The 16,725-nt window shown below is 38.1% G+C and overlaps 1 protein-coding gene across 12 annotated transcripts in view; it reads left to right on the forward strand.

Annotated features, from left to right (window-relative positions):
- Window positions 1-16,725, forward strand: part of LOC132399867 (band 4.1-like protein 1) — a 290,816-nt gene that overhangs the window by 268,906 nt on the left and 5,185 nt on the right. For 8 of the 12 annotated variants that reach the window (XM_059980721.1, XM_059980718.1, XM_059980726.1 and 5 more), the window contains 9 exons: window positions 4,059-4,166; window positions 8,033-8,167; window positions 8,459-8,509; window positions 8,752-9,123; window positions 10,396-10,506; window positions 11,778-11,858; window positions 11,954-12,037; window positions 14,804-14,884; window positions 16,223-16,339. In XM_059980721.1, coding sequence (XP_059836704.1) covers window positions 4,059-4,166; window positions 8,033-8,167; window positions 8,459-8,509; window positions 8,752-9,123; window positions 10,396-10,506; window positions 11,778-11,858; window positions 11,954-12,037; window positions 14,804-14,884; window positions 16,223-16,339 — 1,140 coding nt within the window. The remainder of the gene's footprint in view (window positions 1-4,058; window positions 4,167-8,032; window positions 8,168-8,458; window positions 8,510-8,751; window positions 9,124-10,395; window positions 10,507-11,777; window positions 11,859-11,953; window positions 12,038-14,803; window positions 14,885-16,222; window positions 16,340-16,725) is intronic. The other 4 variants (XM_059980728.1, XM_059980727.1, XM_059980730.1 and 1 more) reach the window with 4 other exon arrangements.

Here is a 16,725-nt window from a genome sequence, read left to right on the forward strand (position 1 = left end):
GATTGTGCCATCTGCAGGTTACCCAGCACATCTGCAGCTTGGGATGTGTCAGCTTCAATGTTATGTGGCTTTTAAATTCCAATATTTATTGAGTTATACCGAATCAATAAAATACAGAGCACTCTTTCTCATCTACACAATATGATTAGTGACGGAGGTTACTTAGAAAAAGCATTTCCATTCTGCATTCCAGAATAACTTTCCCCGAATCACATCTAGAAGGCTGATGTGATAAATCTTCAGCTCACTTTCTCATTATTCATCTGTCTCTCTCATGAGATTTTGTACTGACTGTAGCCTTTATTTGGCTTGACTATGGGATGTGCACCCGTAAGAGTGACAGCACAGAGTAAAGCAGATCAACTATTGTGCTGCATATATAAATTTAATTTACTCATCGATTATGAATGCTTGCCATTCTAAATGTGCCTAAGTATGTCAAGGGGATAGTAATGATCTCAAAGCTCACTGTTAACACTAACTTTGCAATTGACATCATTTTTGAAAAGGAGCATAGATATCCATCCTAGGTGCCTGACCTTTTTAGATTAGTAAGTGCTTATATCATTGTATCACAACTTCCAAAGCCCATGTTAAATTAGAACTAAGGTACAATATATACCATACACTTTCCAATCACCTTCTACATCTGAGTTCAGAGATGATCTATTAAAATAATGTTTGAAACTGTGGATTTCATTCACATCTTCATTGTCTATTTTTGCCCCACAAAACTGATTTTTTATTTGTAATACCTGATTTTATATATAAAAGCATTAAATGGACCTCACTTGGTCCTTATGTATGAGACACTGAATTCACTGGTAAGCCAGGAGTCTTCATTTGAGGTTTGATCTATCCACGGTGTTCAGAGATTAAGTAAGAAAGAAGGAATAATGGCACATCTCTTGTGAGCTACTGTTGCTTAACCAAGTGTCATTATGACTTGTCCATTCAGGGGATAAAGCATACTAAAGCAGCAAAAAAAGATGAATAGTATTAATAAAAATGACATGGCAGTCACTAATCTATTGTTTGATTTGGAAAAATTTTATAGTTAATATTTTGTAAACTGGTTGACAGTGTAGGGTATGCATTTGAAAAATGCTGCATAGGACAATGGCGCTTGTAGTCGTCAAATAGATGATGCATCTGATTATTTTTATTACTATTCAAAATTTTGCATAGTCCTTGTGTTACAAGGGCACTGTAAAAACTGCAACTTATTAATACATGTTTTGTATATTTGCAACTGATAGAAATTCAGCAAGGGTAAATTTAAAAGGAAAAAATGCTTAACAACCACGTTTTGTATGTTTATAAGGTCTCATTTCTTCAAAGTTATTGAACAATGAGGCAGCTTTCTCCCTTGTTTTTTCCACTTGGGGTTTTGATCATTTGTTGTCCAAGTGCTACATTTTAATGAAGGCCAGAATCAAACTTTAACGCTAACATAATTATGTTGCCGTTTTAGTTTCTTCCCAGATGCAGCTCTTAGAACCAAATAGTATTATGAAAATTTTAATTATAGTGGATTTGAAGATGAATGCAACTTAAATTTCTAACCGATTTGGTTATATCACCAACACTGCTAACTTGAGCCATTAGCACTGACTGTGTTGGCCTTTTCCCACCAGTGTATTGTACTGGCCTTTGCTGGCTGGCAGCCTGGCATCCGCTCACCATGAAGCAGATTGTTGCCAGTACTAACAAATCCTGCAGAGTAAGCCACACGAGTCAGCTTTTAATGTTTTATTCCTGGTGCTCAACTGCTTCTCAGTACGTTTATCCCTGAGCCATGCATTTCTCGATGTCGTATTGACTCACTGCTGAATGGAAAGACAGTGGGGAAAAGTGCACTTTCATATCATTAAAATAATGCCACAAAATCTGTCTTCACACTTTTTAACTTGCGTACTTTTATGAATCCATAGGTATGTAAAGTTCTTTAGCTGTGTTTCAGTAAATCAATGCCGTCTGTAGTGGCATTTGATTAAAATACTTTGAAATTTAATGAATATTGAAAAGTCTTTAGGAAAAGAATTCTACCTCATAATAAGTATGTAATACATTTTATGGAAGTTGTGAAGGTCAAGCTGTCTTACAAATTATTTTATCTATTCAGTGTTATTTGTTTATTGTTCTTGTTGTGCAGGATCTGTGTTTGAAAGCAGATTTCACTTGATGTTGCTGGGTTGTACTGGCATTTCCAGATAGAACTGCCAGTGTTTCTCAGCAATGTGTTAGCATGTGTAGAACTGGCCACATGAGTGCGGTAGTTCCAGCCTTACAGCTGGGGTCTGCCAGAGCTTTCCCAGGTGCTCTCTGTGGTGCAGGAGCTCACTGGAATACCAGGTATTTGTGCTGGGAAGCCTACTCTCAGACCTGGTACAGAATCTGCAAAACCCATTCACCTTAATGAAACTTTTACAAATACAGGAAAGCAACGTAATGGAAAGATAATTATTTTTAAAGATATTAAACACAAGAGATGCTACAGAAGCTGGAAATCTTGAGTGACACACACAAAATGCTGGAGGAACGCATCAGGCCAGGCAGCATCTATGGGCAGGAATAAAATGTTGATGTTTTGGGCTGAAACCCTTCATCAGGACTCATGAAGAGCCTGATGAAGGGTCTTGGCCTGAAATGTCACCTATTTATTCCTCTACATAGACACGGCATGACTAGCTGAGTTCCTCCAGCAATTTTTGTGTTCAAAACAAACATTCGTGCTTTCAGAAATACTTTTAAATATGTGATTTTTCTTTAGTATTTTCGTCATTTAAAATTTAATTTAATTTCATGGTGATCTTAATTGCTTCTAAATATTAGAAGCACTTGAAACCCCAAGAGATTTGACCAATGGCTGTGCGACTATTGTGCCTTTGCTGTAAGTCCAACTTTTTGAGGAGTTTTGCAGGCAGGCCCCTTTAAATCTTCTCAGACAATCCAGTTACTTTGCATAAGCTCAAAGTGCCACTTGAGAGTCTCGCTGCTTGGCTCCAGAGTGGACTCAGACAGTGATGCACCATCAATAACTCAGACTGAGACGTAAGGCGAGATATCAGCTTTTATTGACTGGAAGAAGGAACCAGGAGTGAGTGTCCATCATACTATGTCCTGGAGACTGAGGCCAAGCGTCAGGCCTCAGATCGCCTTTATACAGGGGCCTGTGGGAGGAGCCACAGGAGCAGTCAGCAGGGGGTGTGTCCAGACAGGCACAGAGTTCACCACAGACAGCAAAATCATCTTCCCACATGTGACAAGATAGATGTGCAGCCTCAAAGTTTTCCATGCTGGATGCTGGCCCTTACTTGGAAAATTCGGTGAAACTTTAGAAAAAGTACAAACTACAGGCAGCAGGTAACGGCTCTGAAAGTAGTGTTATTTGGAAGTGTAAAAGCTGAATGGAAGATTTCTGTGGGCCATTTCCTGCCATGCTACGATGAACTTTGTGCATATGGGAACTTGACTGGCAGTGAACATCGGAGGTTTAGTTCAGGAATGAGTTAAAACATTCAGAGAAATTATTTTCTGGAACACCATTATCTGACTGCAGTGGTATTTGTTAAAGGATAAGGATCCTCTAGGAACTGTGAACAGTTTGAGGAGCAAACGTGTTAATTAAACCTCTGTTTATCACTTGCCTTGAGTTTTGGTAGTTCATCCATTTTTCCCTGAGTTTACAAGTCTCCTTCCCCACAACTGTCAGCATATTTAATAGTTTGACCAAAATTGGCATAAATTATTCCAATGGACAATTCAGCCTTACAAGATAACTTGCTTTCTTATTAATGTAACATCTGTTAATTGATTAAAAAATCAAAAATTATGCTGCAAAGTGGAAGAAATGGTGCTAATTGATAAAATGCCTGCATTTCATGCTTTTTAACCTAGGCAAGTATATGGTATTATGCAAGTGTGAATGACCAGTTTTCATACTATTTTAAAATTTGATACTTTTACATCTAAAGTGCAAGCAAGTAGCCAGCACGTTTGTGATGTGTATTTATGCAATATGTTGTGCTACATCAGCTAATTAACCTTTCTGTCAGTCTGTGAGGGCTGAAGAGGAGGTCAAGGAAGAGCCTACTTCTCAAGTGGGTGCCATTGCCTTATCTCTGGAAGCTTCAGCAAAGAAAAGCCTTGCATCTTCCCCTGAGGTTGACCTTTTCAGTTATATATTTAACAACATGCTGAATTATAGTTTTATCAGAATTAATCTCTGCTTATTTAATAATGGTTAATTTAAAATGGCAGAACTGACATCAGTGTGGGAGGTTTTTGTAACCAGTTTGCTAGTATTTTCTACAGGTTTAACATTTATAGAGTACAGTAATTCTAAATCGCTAAGCATAAAGATTTAAATATAGACAATGTAAGAAATGTTTGTTACTGTGAAATTGGTTAGTTCTTTACCCAGTTATTCATTTATTTCATCATTAATTGTGTTGAGGACCAGAAAGCTAAATTATGTCATGTATTTCATAGAATTGCTAAAATATATATTTAGAAAGTTTAGCTGTATCCAGTTATGGCAATTCATACTTCACTATAAAGAAAAATGAAATAAATGAAATGCATGTCTGTTGTTATATTCTTGTTTATGGAATACTGTGATGTTGACAAGTTTCTGTATTTGAAATGTAGGGCTCTGATGAATGGGTTATAATAGAAAAACAAGCTTCTAGGCTAGAAGAACTAGTTGTAGTTGAAATGAAAAGTGACAGAAATGAATCCAAAGAAGAAACAGTTGAGGCTGTAACACTTGTTTGTGACAAAAAGCAAATTGATTTAGAACTATCATCTCCTGAAATGGAGCTTATAAAAGAAGCAATTCACAAGGATGAGCCATGTGAAGACAAATCTCCAGTGACTGAAGAAATTTGTGTTCTATCTGCTGTACAAAAAGATGGCCCTTCTGAATCTATTCGTTTAATGGAAAAGACGAGGGCAATAACTTGCACAGAGTTACTGAGTTCAGATCAACAAAGAAAACCTGAAATGGAAAAACAAAAAGCTGAATTTGAAGAACTTGCATTTCAGAAAGCTTTAACTGAAGAATCTTTAATTTCTGGACGCAAGAATGTTGATGATACCTCAGTTTGTAGTGCAGAGTTGTTAGAAAAAGCTTCAACATTTAATGGAGAAAGGCTGTTTAAGTCTAAAGAATTAAACTCAGATGCCCAACCAGGTGAAGGTGTACATACTAAGTTGCCTTTGCAAATGGCTGGCAGAGAGGAATCCAAATCTGTTTCTCCTGAAAATGATGTAACTAAATCTAAAGAGTATAAAGACTTAAAGGACATTTTTCCACAAGACAATGACAAATATCCCAAACTTGATTCTCCAGCAGCTGACCAAAACTGCAAAAACTTTCATGTGGAAAATCTAAAAGAAGTGAAGGCAGATTTACAATCATTTAACCAAGACTCCAAAGAGTCTCAGCCTTGTTCAAAGCGATTGGATAGTAATGAGTCATGGACATCATTAGAAAAAGAGTCAGAAACATGTGACTTAAAGTTTCATTCTACAGGGGAAGCAGAAAGATCAAACTTGGAAGTACACAAAGAGGACTCAAAACCTTGCTCAGCAGAAGATCATGGAAAAGAGTCAAGGCCAGGTACACTGGAGGGCGATGGAAAAGAGTCAAGGCCAGGTACACTGGAGGATGATGGAAAAGAGTCAAGGCCAGGTACACTGGAGGATGATGGAAAAGAGTCAAGGCCAGGTACACTGGAGGGCGATGGAAAAGAGTCAAGGCCAGGTACACTGGAGGATGATGGAAAAGAGTCAAGGCCAGGTACACTGGAGGATGATGGAAAAGAGTCAAGGCCAGGTACACTGGAGGGCAATGGAAAAGAACTTAAGCCAGGTACACTGGAGGATGATGGAAAAGAACTTAAGCCAGGTACACTGGAGGATGATGGAAAAGAACTTAAGCCAGGTACACTGGAGGATGATATAAAAGAGTCAAGGCCAGGTACACTGGAGGATGATGGAAAAGAGTCAAGGCCAGGTACACTGGAGGATGATGGAAAAGAGTCAAGGCCAGGTACACTGGAGGATGATGGAAAAGAACTTAAGCCAGGTACACTGGAGGATGATATAAAAGAGTCAAGGCCAGGTACACTGGAGGATGATATAAAAGAGTCAAGGCCAGGTACACTGGAGGATGATGGAAAAGAACTTAAGCCAGGTACACTGGAGGATGATGGAAAAGAGTCAAGGCCAGGTACACTGGAGGATGATATAAAAGAGTCAAGGCCAGGTACACTGGAGGATGATATAAAAGAGTCAAGGCCAGGTACACTGGAGGATGATGGAAAAGAGTCAAGGCCAGGTACACTGGAGGATGATATAAAAGAGTCAAGGCCAGGTACACTGGAGGATGATGGAAAAGAGCCAAGACCAGGTATGCTGGAGGGTGATAGAGAAGAGATAAAGCTGGATACAATGGGAGATAAAGGAGAAGAGCCGAAGTCATGTACATTTGAGGATGATGGGAAAGAGACGACATCATGTACACTGACAAATGTGGGAGAAGAGTCAAAGCCAAACACATTGGAGGAAGACAGAAAAGAGAAAAGAGCATGTGTACCCGAGGACAACGGAGCAGGGACAAGGCCATATACATTGGACAATAATGGCAGAAATTTCAATGACAATGAAGTGCTCAAGCAGGTTTCCCAGGGTCATGCCAATGACTTTGTTCAAGTGGAGTCTCAGTCAAATTCTAGGGATGAACCTAAGGAGTGTTTCCCAAGGACAGCCAGTGATGAATCTAAAATATGTTCTTCAGCACGGGTATCATCAGTATTGGTTTGCTCAAAATCCACAAATGTGGCTGTATATGACAACTTGGCATCCAGTGAACTGTCATCAGATGTAAATCAAGATCAATTCCTTGTTAACAACAAAGTAGATTCCAGATCAGAACCTCAAATGGAATATGCTGAGGGAAAATCATCTAAACTGGGCTCACCTGATCTTGACTTGGCAGGCCAGGAAGTGATCCTTAAAGCTGAATTTTCTCACGTTGAAAGGTTGCAAAGATCAACAATAGCTTTGCTTCCATCTAAGTCAAGAGAGGACGAGTCCAATCAAGCCACTGAACTTGAGTACGTAAGGATCACAGAGTTTCCGAAAGTTGATCCTTTAAAGCCCACATTCAAACCTGGAAAAGAGAGCATATTCCTTAAACATGACAGAGGATTTCCAAATTCATCAGAGCAGATAGCAGAAATTTACTCTTCAGCCAAGCTTAAAGAGAGACATCCAGAAGTGTATGATATGGGATCTGCTACTCTGAAAGATAAAATATCATACTTTGAATTAAAATTGGGAGAAAATGCTTACTTAAAAAAGCCAGTCAAAGTGTTGGAACAGGCTGCACAGATTTCTGAAGTTGGATCCCCGGATTCAGGCTGTGAAGTGGAATTAACAGAAGCAGTGGTAACTGTTCATGTGAATTATCACAGGAAACATTGTTCCAGCATGTTTTGTCAAATAGCATCCAACATCATACAACTTTACATAGCTTGAAACAAATTTATTTCTGAATCGCTATTTTATGTTTTAGTTATGTCTATTGCTAAATGCAGAGCATTGTATTCAATCTGTTGATTTGCTTTCTTTTTTATTTAGACCATTTAGAGTTTTGCAACTGCAAGTGTCAATCGATCCACCATATTGACCTTTGGCGGCAGTGAAAACAGTTGAAACTGAAGTGTCTCCAAAAAAAAACAAAATGTCAATGCTTTTCTCATATTGCTAGAAAGTTGCATTTTGATGATGCTGTGGAAAAAGAATATGCTGTGACTTTCCCTTGCTTAGTTTATTTTCTCTCTCCACTGTTCTGCTCCTTTTTTAAGCATACTAATGCCTGTCAAAACAATTATTAGTGGCTGATTTCCCGCTATTGCTGTGGTGCTAGCTCCCGAACTGTTTGCCACTGTGTCATTTAACGATGAAGGCTCTTTTCTGAACTTTTCATTTCAGCTTTTGATGAATGCTTTTGTCTGTTTAGACTAAACCTGTTCGCGAAAGCACCTCAGAAGACAAAGATGCAAAACCTTCAAGAGAAGCTTTAAAATCTCCCGGGAAGACTTCTGTAAAAGGGGAAGCCTCTGAAGATTCTGTTACTTCAGCAACTGTATCCCAGGTGCTTAGCTCTTGCTAAACTTCATAATTAAGATAATTAATTCATAATTAAACTTCATGATTTAAGAGTTAATTTACATGTGTTTTTTTCATGTTATTAATGTCATTACAAGCTTTCTCTGTATGCTGCTAATAGCCTGTTTAATTTATTCAGTGTTTCTGGATTGCTCTCTTGCAGTCAGATGTACCCTCCTAATTGCAAGTGTTCCTCAGGTTTTGCCAACGTGCCATTTCTATTTGAAAAACAAGAATCGTATTCTATTACTTTATGATCATCCTTTTGATTTTACAGGAGCTGTTCCCTTCACATGAAATAAGTGGTGAAGAAACTGCCAAAACCAAGGTTGCTGATTTTAATTAACACCCAAGTTTAGATGTTAATTTACTTGTTCCTTCATGCCTCCCATATGTCACATCAACTATCTGTCCTCACTTGTGTTTTGGTTTGTTATGTTGCCCACCTTTCAGATTCCTCCACTTACAGAAAGTACTCAGTTGCATTGGTCCCCAGTACACATTCACATCCCCACCTTTGTTGCTTCCTGATCCTTATTACTTTGATCTTCATCATTCTTTCTTGCTCAGAGCCCTGAAGCAAAGCAGGATCTGAAAAGGAGGTCTTTGCTGGCCAAGCAAGAATCTGATGAGGCCATGGAGCAGATGCAGGAGCTTGTGCCGCAGACCGTGGTGGTTGAACAAAGACATTCCAGCATTATCACAAACGCCTCAGAACCTGCTGAACTCGAGAAAGACCTTTCAGCGTCTGAAGGAATTGACGGAATATTGGAAGAGAAGTTATCAATGGAAGCTAAGGCGATTAAGCAAGAAAGTGACAATGCTGTCTCTGAAGCCAGTACTCCAAGTACCAAAAGTACTGAAAAGCATCCCGCTCAAGAGGATGGCGTTGATCAGCACAAAAGCAATGGCCAAGAACCTGAGGAGAAACCTCAACATGAGGTAACCCTTTAGAAGACAGAATGCATGCCCCAACCTTTCACCTCTCCTTGTGTATAAAACTGCAACCATCTCATCTAATTGCTTCTTCAAAATTAACCATTATAGGTTAGATTCACCGTAGCATGTAAATGTTGACTACTAATGGTAAAAACAAGCACCAGGAATTACAAAGCAAATTAGTTAGCATCTGTAACATGTTTGGTGCCTACCCACCACATTGACCAGAAATAATATAACCTTCTGTGTACAGGTGTTAACTGACTTGTCTATTCTAACCAGCTTCTAATTTGTATCTTAATTTGTTTTTCAACTTTAGATTAAAGCATTAATTTGCTTTGTTGTTCTGTGATCTTCAGCGAATGCATTACATTAATTTCTTGTAAATGATTGTAATATTATGCTGTATAATCTCTGCTGCTTAACACAAATGCTTGTATTAAAGGAAGTTTGTTCTTGCACATCCAGACCTACTGAACAAGAGCAACATTTTGATGCTGACAATGGTATTTCTATCAAAGGCAATGTTTGGGTCAAAAGCGTTTAATTTTTAACATCCTTCACACGTTTGACTTAATTTTTGCCTTCATCTCTGTTTTTATTTTAAACCATTTGAATGTTTTGCTTAATGAACGTGGTCTTGCCAGCTCTACTAATCATGGTACAAATTTTGCACCCATGATATGGGTATTGGGTGACTGATTACTTTTTTCTGAAGATCTATTGAGTTCAAAAAATGTAACTTAGCATATACCAATGTTGAACTCATTTTGTGTAACTTGTTGCCTGGTATTTCCTTTGCATGAACACAATAGTTGTCTTGTGCCTTCCGTGTTTGTCTAGTAGCTTTATTCAGTTTTTATTTCTGCAAGTTCAAACATTGTCTTTCAAAGTTTACCAAAGGATTGAAGAATGCAAGTGACTGTTGCTTAACTTTGTGTTTTTCTATGGGAATCAGCATATATAACAGATAGCTTAATGTTAGAGGCTAAGAAAGGAATTGAACATTTGACCATCTTAATCAGCTTTAGGGCTTCTGTAGTTAACTTAAAAACTACATGCAGTGAACATTACTTTATGTGCAGATGTTAAACTTGAGATCTTCTTCATGTAACAGCAATGCCTGATTGAAAGCCTGATGACTTGATTTCTTATGTGACCAAAAGTAAGTAAAGGAGAAATGTTTTCTCATCTTCTGATGATCTCCTGGGTTGGTACATTAAATCTATAAAACAATGACGATGGGAAAAATTTGGGCATTGTTTTATTTTTCAGGATATCTCAAAAGCAAAAACAGGGTTGCCAAGTGAGGAACCTATTGTAAAAGTGGAAGCCACCTCCAAAGAAACACCATTGGAAATCAAAACACCCACCAGCACCATACAGGTATTTGGGGATTTTATTTTTGCTGCTCCTGTGGAATTAGATAGTGGTCTGGGAATGAAAGGAAGGGAAAAATGCAAAGAAATTTTGTGGGTGCAGAGATTAAATCATTTGCTAAAAATCTGTTCCAGATCCCACAAACAAGGAACTGATCAGCCATTTATTGCTATGTTGTTAAGGCTGCTTTGTTGGAGTGTGAAAACACTGAGGATGGTGGGAGAAATGTGGATCTGTCCATTTCATTGAGCTACCTTTTTTCCATGTAAAGAGTGGCCACAAGTCACTGCACATATTTTAGATCAGTGATCGCTGCATGCAGGCTACGACACTGTTGCAGCAGGTACCGTTGGTGTCTTACCACTTCAGTAATCTGGGTTCAATCTGACCTTTGGTTTGTGTGTGTGTTTTATTTTGTCTGTTTGTTTCACACGTTCTCCCAAGGAGCTTGGGTTTTAGCTTTCATGTTAAAAATACACTGGCTGGTTACTGTGATTTTCCTGCTTACCCAACTATATTAGAAGTAAATTAGAGTGCATCTGACTGGGATGTGTGAGAGAATGAGTTGTGGAGAAGTAAGTGAGGGAATGGCTTTGCTCTGGGAGTGGTCACAGACTTGATGAGTTGTTCTAAAGATGTGGCATTTCTATCATTATTTATTTTTACTATTAATCCGCTCACTCCTTCAAAATATATCTGGGTAATACTGAAGCATATTCCTGGTATACCAAGATATATAAACTTCCATCAGATCTGAAGATAAGTTTCTTTGTAGTTTCATCTGAGTTTTTAATAGTTTTTTCTAGGTCTGCTTTTATTTTTGATTTGGTTTTGCTTCCTTGGGCACAGTGATGTACATTGATTGATTCCAGTCAGATAGATTCAGCAAATTTATACTCCAAAGGCGTAGACTTGGTGCTAGGAGGAGTGCTATAGAGACATGACCTCTAGTGCCTTGTGAAGCTTCAATATGTTCTCCCTGTGACCACATGGGTTTCCTCCAGGTGCTCTGGTTTCCTCCCATCCCAAAGATATGCGAGATGACAGATTAATTGGCCACCGCGGATTGCGCTGATGTTTGCGTAAGTGGTCGAATCCGGAGTTGGGTTGGGAGGGAGGAGTTGGTTATGAGATTAATGTAGGCTTAGTGCAAAGTGGCTGTTTGGTTGGTGTGGACAATGTGCGCTGTATCTCTTTATGATTCTCAGAGCAGTAAAGTTTGTTCATTCATTAAATATATTTAATTTTAATGCACATTTGTCTCTTTTTATGTGTAGATTACCAATAGTCAAGATCCGGGGAATGAAGTTGTAACAAGCTCTCAAAATATTGTATCAGAAACTCTGCCCGCATCAACTGTAAGTGGCTAGCTATTAGCCTAGTAATTTTCAAGAGCTTTCCTTTCATCTTGAACCCTGAACTCTAAACTGTTTATATTTTACTACTTTTTCAGGTTGACAATAATAGTGGAGTTACGAGCTCTCAGTCTGTTACTTCAGAAACTATATCAACATCAACCACCACTCATATCACCAAGGTAACGCTGTTCAGAAACAAAATTATTGTTAAAATTCCAAACACTTGGAAGGCTGATAAGAAAACAATTTTATCAAAATTGTTGAACTAAACAAAAGATTATGCTGATCTTTTTAATCATGCTTTATCAAATGTGGTGTTTTTCACTTTTTGGTTGAATTTTAAAACATCTTTTGTAGCTAAGTTGCTTGACATATTAAAAAGGCAGCAGAGGTAACTGCAGTGGAACTTTTCACTCTTTATGGTACAATTTATGTTGTAAACTCACAGTTATACAGTTTGCAATTAGTCTTTTGGCCCAATTCATCCATGTTGATAAACGTTGCTTCCTGAACTAGTCCCATTTGCCCTCATTTGGCCCATACCCCTCTAAACCAGGGGTTCCCAACCTGTTTTTGCCATGTACCAATACCATTAAGCAAAGGATTCAAGTATCGCAAGTTGGCAATCCCTGCTGTAAACCTTTCCCATCCAGAAAACTCTCCAAATATTTATGAAAATTTGTAATCTTACTTCTTCTGGCACCGTGTTCTACATACCCACTAACATCTGTGTAGGGAAAAAAGCCCCTCAGGCAACCTTTAAATCTTTCTCCTTGTGCCTTAAAACGAAGTCCTCTAGCTTTGGGTGCCCCCCTTCTCTGGGAAAAGGAATGTTACTATTTGCACTTTCTATCATCTTCATAACTCTGTAAATCACTAATCCCTTTGCTCGAGGGGCACCAAACCCAACCTATATAATTTCTTGTAACTCAATCTGTCCAGTCCCAGCAACATGAATTGGACCAATTTAATGGCACCAAAAACGCTGACACAACTCCAAGAAAGCTGACAACTCAAAAGCAGGCTTATGACTAATTGCAAAGTAGTGGTAAAATACAATTTCAAATATTAACCTATATTTTGTGAATCACATTGTGCAGTTCAGTCTATTTTCTGTGTTGCTCCATTTGACTTGAAATAACAATCGCATGAGAGTGAATGAACTGAGCTTGGAACCTGACCTGTGTAAATAATCAAAGGAGCGAAAACAGAAATAGGAATTTTTGTGTTGGTGGATGTTAAAAAAAAATTCCATTTCAATACCATTCACATATCTGTTGATCCTCATCCCTTGTTTATTCTTTCAGAAATATGAATACATTTATTTCGATTTTTAATTTTGAGACACAGCGCAAAACAAGCCCAGTGAGACTCACCACTCAGTAACTCGCCTATTCAAAACAAGCCTAATCATAGGACAATTTTCAATGACCAATTAACTTACTAATTCATACGTCTTTGAACTGTGGGAAGAAACCGAAGCACCAGGAGAAAACCCACCCAGTTCACGGGGAAAACATATGAACTCCTTACAGATAGCAGCAGAATTGAACTCCGAACTCAAGCTAACGAGGCACCCAATAAAAATTTTAACTGAGTATTTTCCATAGTGAACAATCCTGGGCTTTCATTATGCCTCAAATTCCTTCAGCTGTTAAATTATAATTTTGCTGTTAACGCTGCCATCACCAAACCTATCCCAACTCCAGTTTTCTGTGAATCAATTTATTTAACAGAAATATAATTAATTCCTTTCATCTTAATGATCAATCCTTGCTAAATTCATTAATTTTATGTCTAGATGTTTGGTTTTCTCCTTTCCCATTTGGATCTCCAATCCTTCTTCCTCTTCCTCCTTGACGCCTTCCTGATTTGATTCACCAGTATGTTCATTTTGAAAGTGTGAACATATGAATAAACATCTTTCTTTCTAAAATGCTTAACAACTTTGGAAGTATTTTTAATGTGTACTCATTTTAGTAAGGAAGTATAGCAGCCAAATTGTGTATAACTAGGTCCTACGGCCAACACAGAAAAGTTGACATTTCAGATTTATGATACAAACAATAGAGTGGCATAGAAAGGATAGATAATAATTTTTCCCCATGGCAGATGTGCCTAAAATATAGTTTTAGTTTGAATGAGGAACTGAGGGATTTTTTCACCAAGATTGTGTATAGAATCTGGATCACCCGCCTGAGGGGGATGGTAAAAGCAGAGACTCTCACTGCATTTAGGAAGTGTCTCGACAAGCACTTCAATCACTAAAACATAGAAGGCTGTGGGCCAATTGTTGAAATGTTGAATTAGTATAAATGCGTGCATCATGATTCTGTTTTTCTGTTCGAATACTTTATTGGCTAATAGTAAAATCATTTCAAGGTAGATGTCTTGGATTTTTAGCATCTTCAGTGTTTAATTTTTGAACACCAATTTCTGTTCTGGATGCACTGTTTTCTCATGCTCCTGTGGTGGTGGGGGAAGCAAGACAATCTCCTCAGATCCCCCTTCTGCCGTAAGAGGAAGACCAGGGGAACAGAGAAAAGCAAAATAAGAATTTTAAATTCTTAATTAGTAAAGTAGAAAGAGGGACTAGAAAAAAACTCTAGTAATTCAGCTTTTGCAAATTATAAAATCTGACAAACTAGTTGACCTAATATATCATGGGATTTGTGTGTGTTTTTCTTTGAGTCGTATATTTTAATGGAGTACCAAAATTAGAAAATGTTTGAGTTCCTTATCTATATTTTGATCAGTTGGGTATCTAACATACAAGAAATCTAAATATCACAACAAGAATTTAAAACTCTGTTGCCAGGTTTTGGCCAATACAGAGTGAATGTTGTTTTTCCACACACACACCCTGAGGTAAAGGTCCACAGAGCTGACAGCGATTTGCTCTTTTGATGAAGGTCTGCTTCTAAAAGATTGTCTTATTTGTTCAGTCAGTGAAAGGGGGATTCTCTGAAACCAGGATTGAGAAGAGAATTATCATCACAGGAGATGCTGATGTTGATCAAGACCAGGTACAGAATCTAAAATACAATGATTCCGTCCTACCATTCTCGCAAAGGCCTAAGATGTTGCATTATAGGAAAAGAGCTTTATGGTATTTTCATTTGAGATCAATGGAAGAAAAATAGGTTTTGCTGCTCTTGGTAGTGGTATGGCAATATATGAGTAGCAGAATGATTACATACTATAGAGGAAATTATTTTTCATTGATTTCACAAACATGGTATATTGCATCATATTTGAATGAATGAGCACTTGTGTAGACTGTAATTTAACATTCTGAATTCTTAACTTCCCTTACAATTGTAAATTAAGTATGCTTCCTCATAATCGGTACAGTGGTTACCCCAGTATTTAAGCTACTGTTGATTCATTCTGAAGATCTTGAATATTTAGGAGAGAAAAAGATTGAGATTCACAGTTAACATTAATTTTCCAGTTGAATTTTGACTCAGACAAGTGGTGGTATCAATAGAGCCAATGAAGGTGCACTCCTCCTCAGTCTGTTGATGTTAAACCTCTGGCACTTTCTGCACAGATCTGTCAGTCCCCTGGTGGACCAATGAGAAGCAGCTGTGCCAAGTGTTGATAGAGATTACAGGATGCTGTTCAATATGGTCTCCAGCATCCAACTATAAGCTGGGGTTCAAGCTGACCTGGAAAAACTTGTCTAGCTGCCACTGATCCTTCCTTTACCAGCCAACACCTTGTCATTTTGGAAATCCGTTCCACTGAGGTGCAGATAAATTCAGAGATCTCAAGTCATTGGCAGGTCATTGTTACAATTGTCATTAATGGAGTTTGTCAGTGGCTTGATTTCCTTTTGCTTGATATCTTCTTCCACATTATTGACATGACCAAATGTTTTAAAAAAATATATATTTTTTAAAATTAAGATACAGTGCAGAATAGGCCCTTTCGGCCCTTGCAGCTGCACCACCCAACCACCCCGATTTAACCCTAACCAAAAACGGGACAGTTTACAATGACCAATTAACCTACCAACCTGTATATCTTTGGACCGTGGGAGGAAACTGGAGCATCCGGAGAAAACCCAGACATTCCACCAGGAGGTCATATAGACTCCTTCCAGTTGACATCGGAATTGAACTCCGAACTCCAATGCCCTGAACTGTAATGACATCACGCTAACCGCTGTGTTACTGTGGCGCCTCTACTCAGAAGGATGTCGATTTATAATCCAGCAGACAATGAGCCTTTAGTTACCAATCTCTTCAGAACAAAGAAATCAGTGTTAATGGTATTGCACTCATTTATCTGGCTGTCAGCTTTCAGTAGGATTCTACGTTTGTGTCTCACAAATTAAACCATGAACCATGTACCTCTAGGCTTTGGCTCTTGCAATTAAGGAGGTGAAACAACTACACCCTGACATGCTTGTGACAAAGGCGGTTGTTTATAAAGAATCAGAGTCAGAAACTGAGCAGAATGCAAAGGAATCAAAGGTATGGTAACTTAATGGCTATCACTTTATTTGTTACTATTATGTGTGTGTGACTTTTGCACAGTACTGTAAGTGATTAAATGCAGCTTTGTATCAGATGAGACTGAATGGCAGACTAAAAAGCCTAAAGCTTTCTAATTTCTCCTGTTTTGTTTCGGCTGCTAGTTCCTACTCTTTCTAATCGATATCTTAATCAACATTATTTGAGTCCCAGTTTGAAGCATCAAATGTTTATAGTAGAATTAAGCACGTTTTATTGTCTGAAATATCCAAAGAAGGAATGATCAATTTAGAAAATGTACTGTATTTATTTATCAAAATTGTACTAAAATAAGAAGCCGGATTTGTTGGTAAAAATTCTGAGTTGTTCACAGGATAAATTATGGA

Source organism: Hypanus sabinus, chromosome 9, assembly GCF_030144855.1.
Source record: "Hypanus sabinus isolate sHypSab1 chromosome 9, sHypSab1.hap1, whole genome shotgun sequence".
NCBI classification, from domain to species: Eukaryota; Metazoa; Chordata; class Chondrichthyes; order Myliobatiformes; family Dasyatidae; genus Hypanus; species Hypanus sabinus.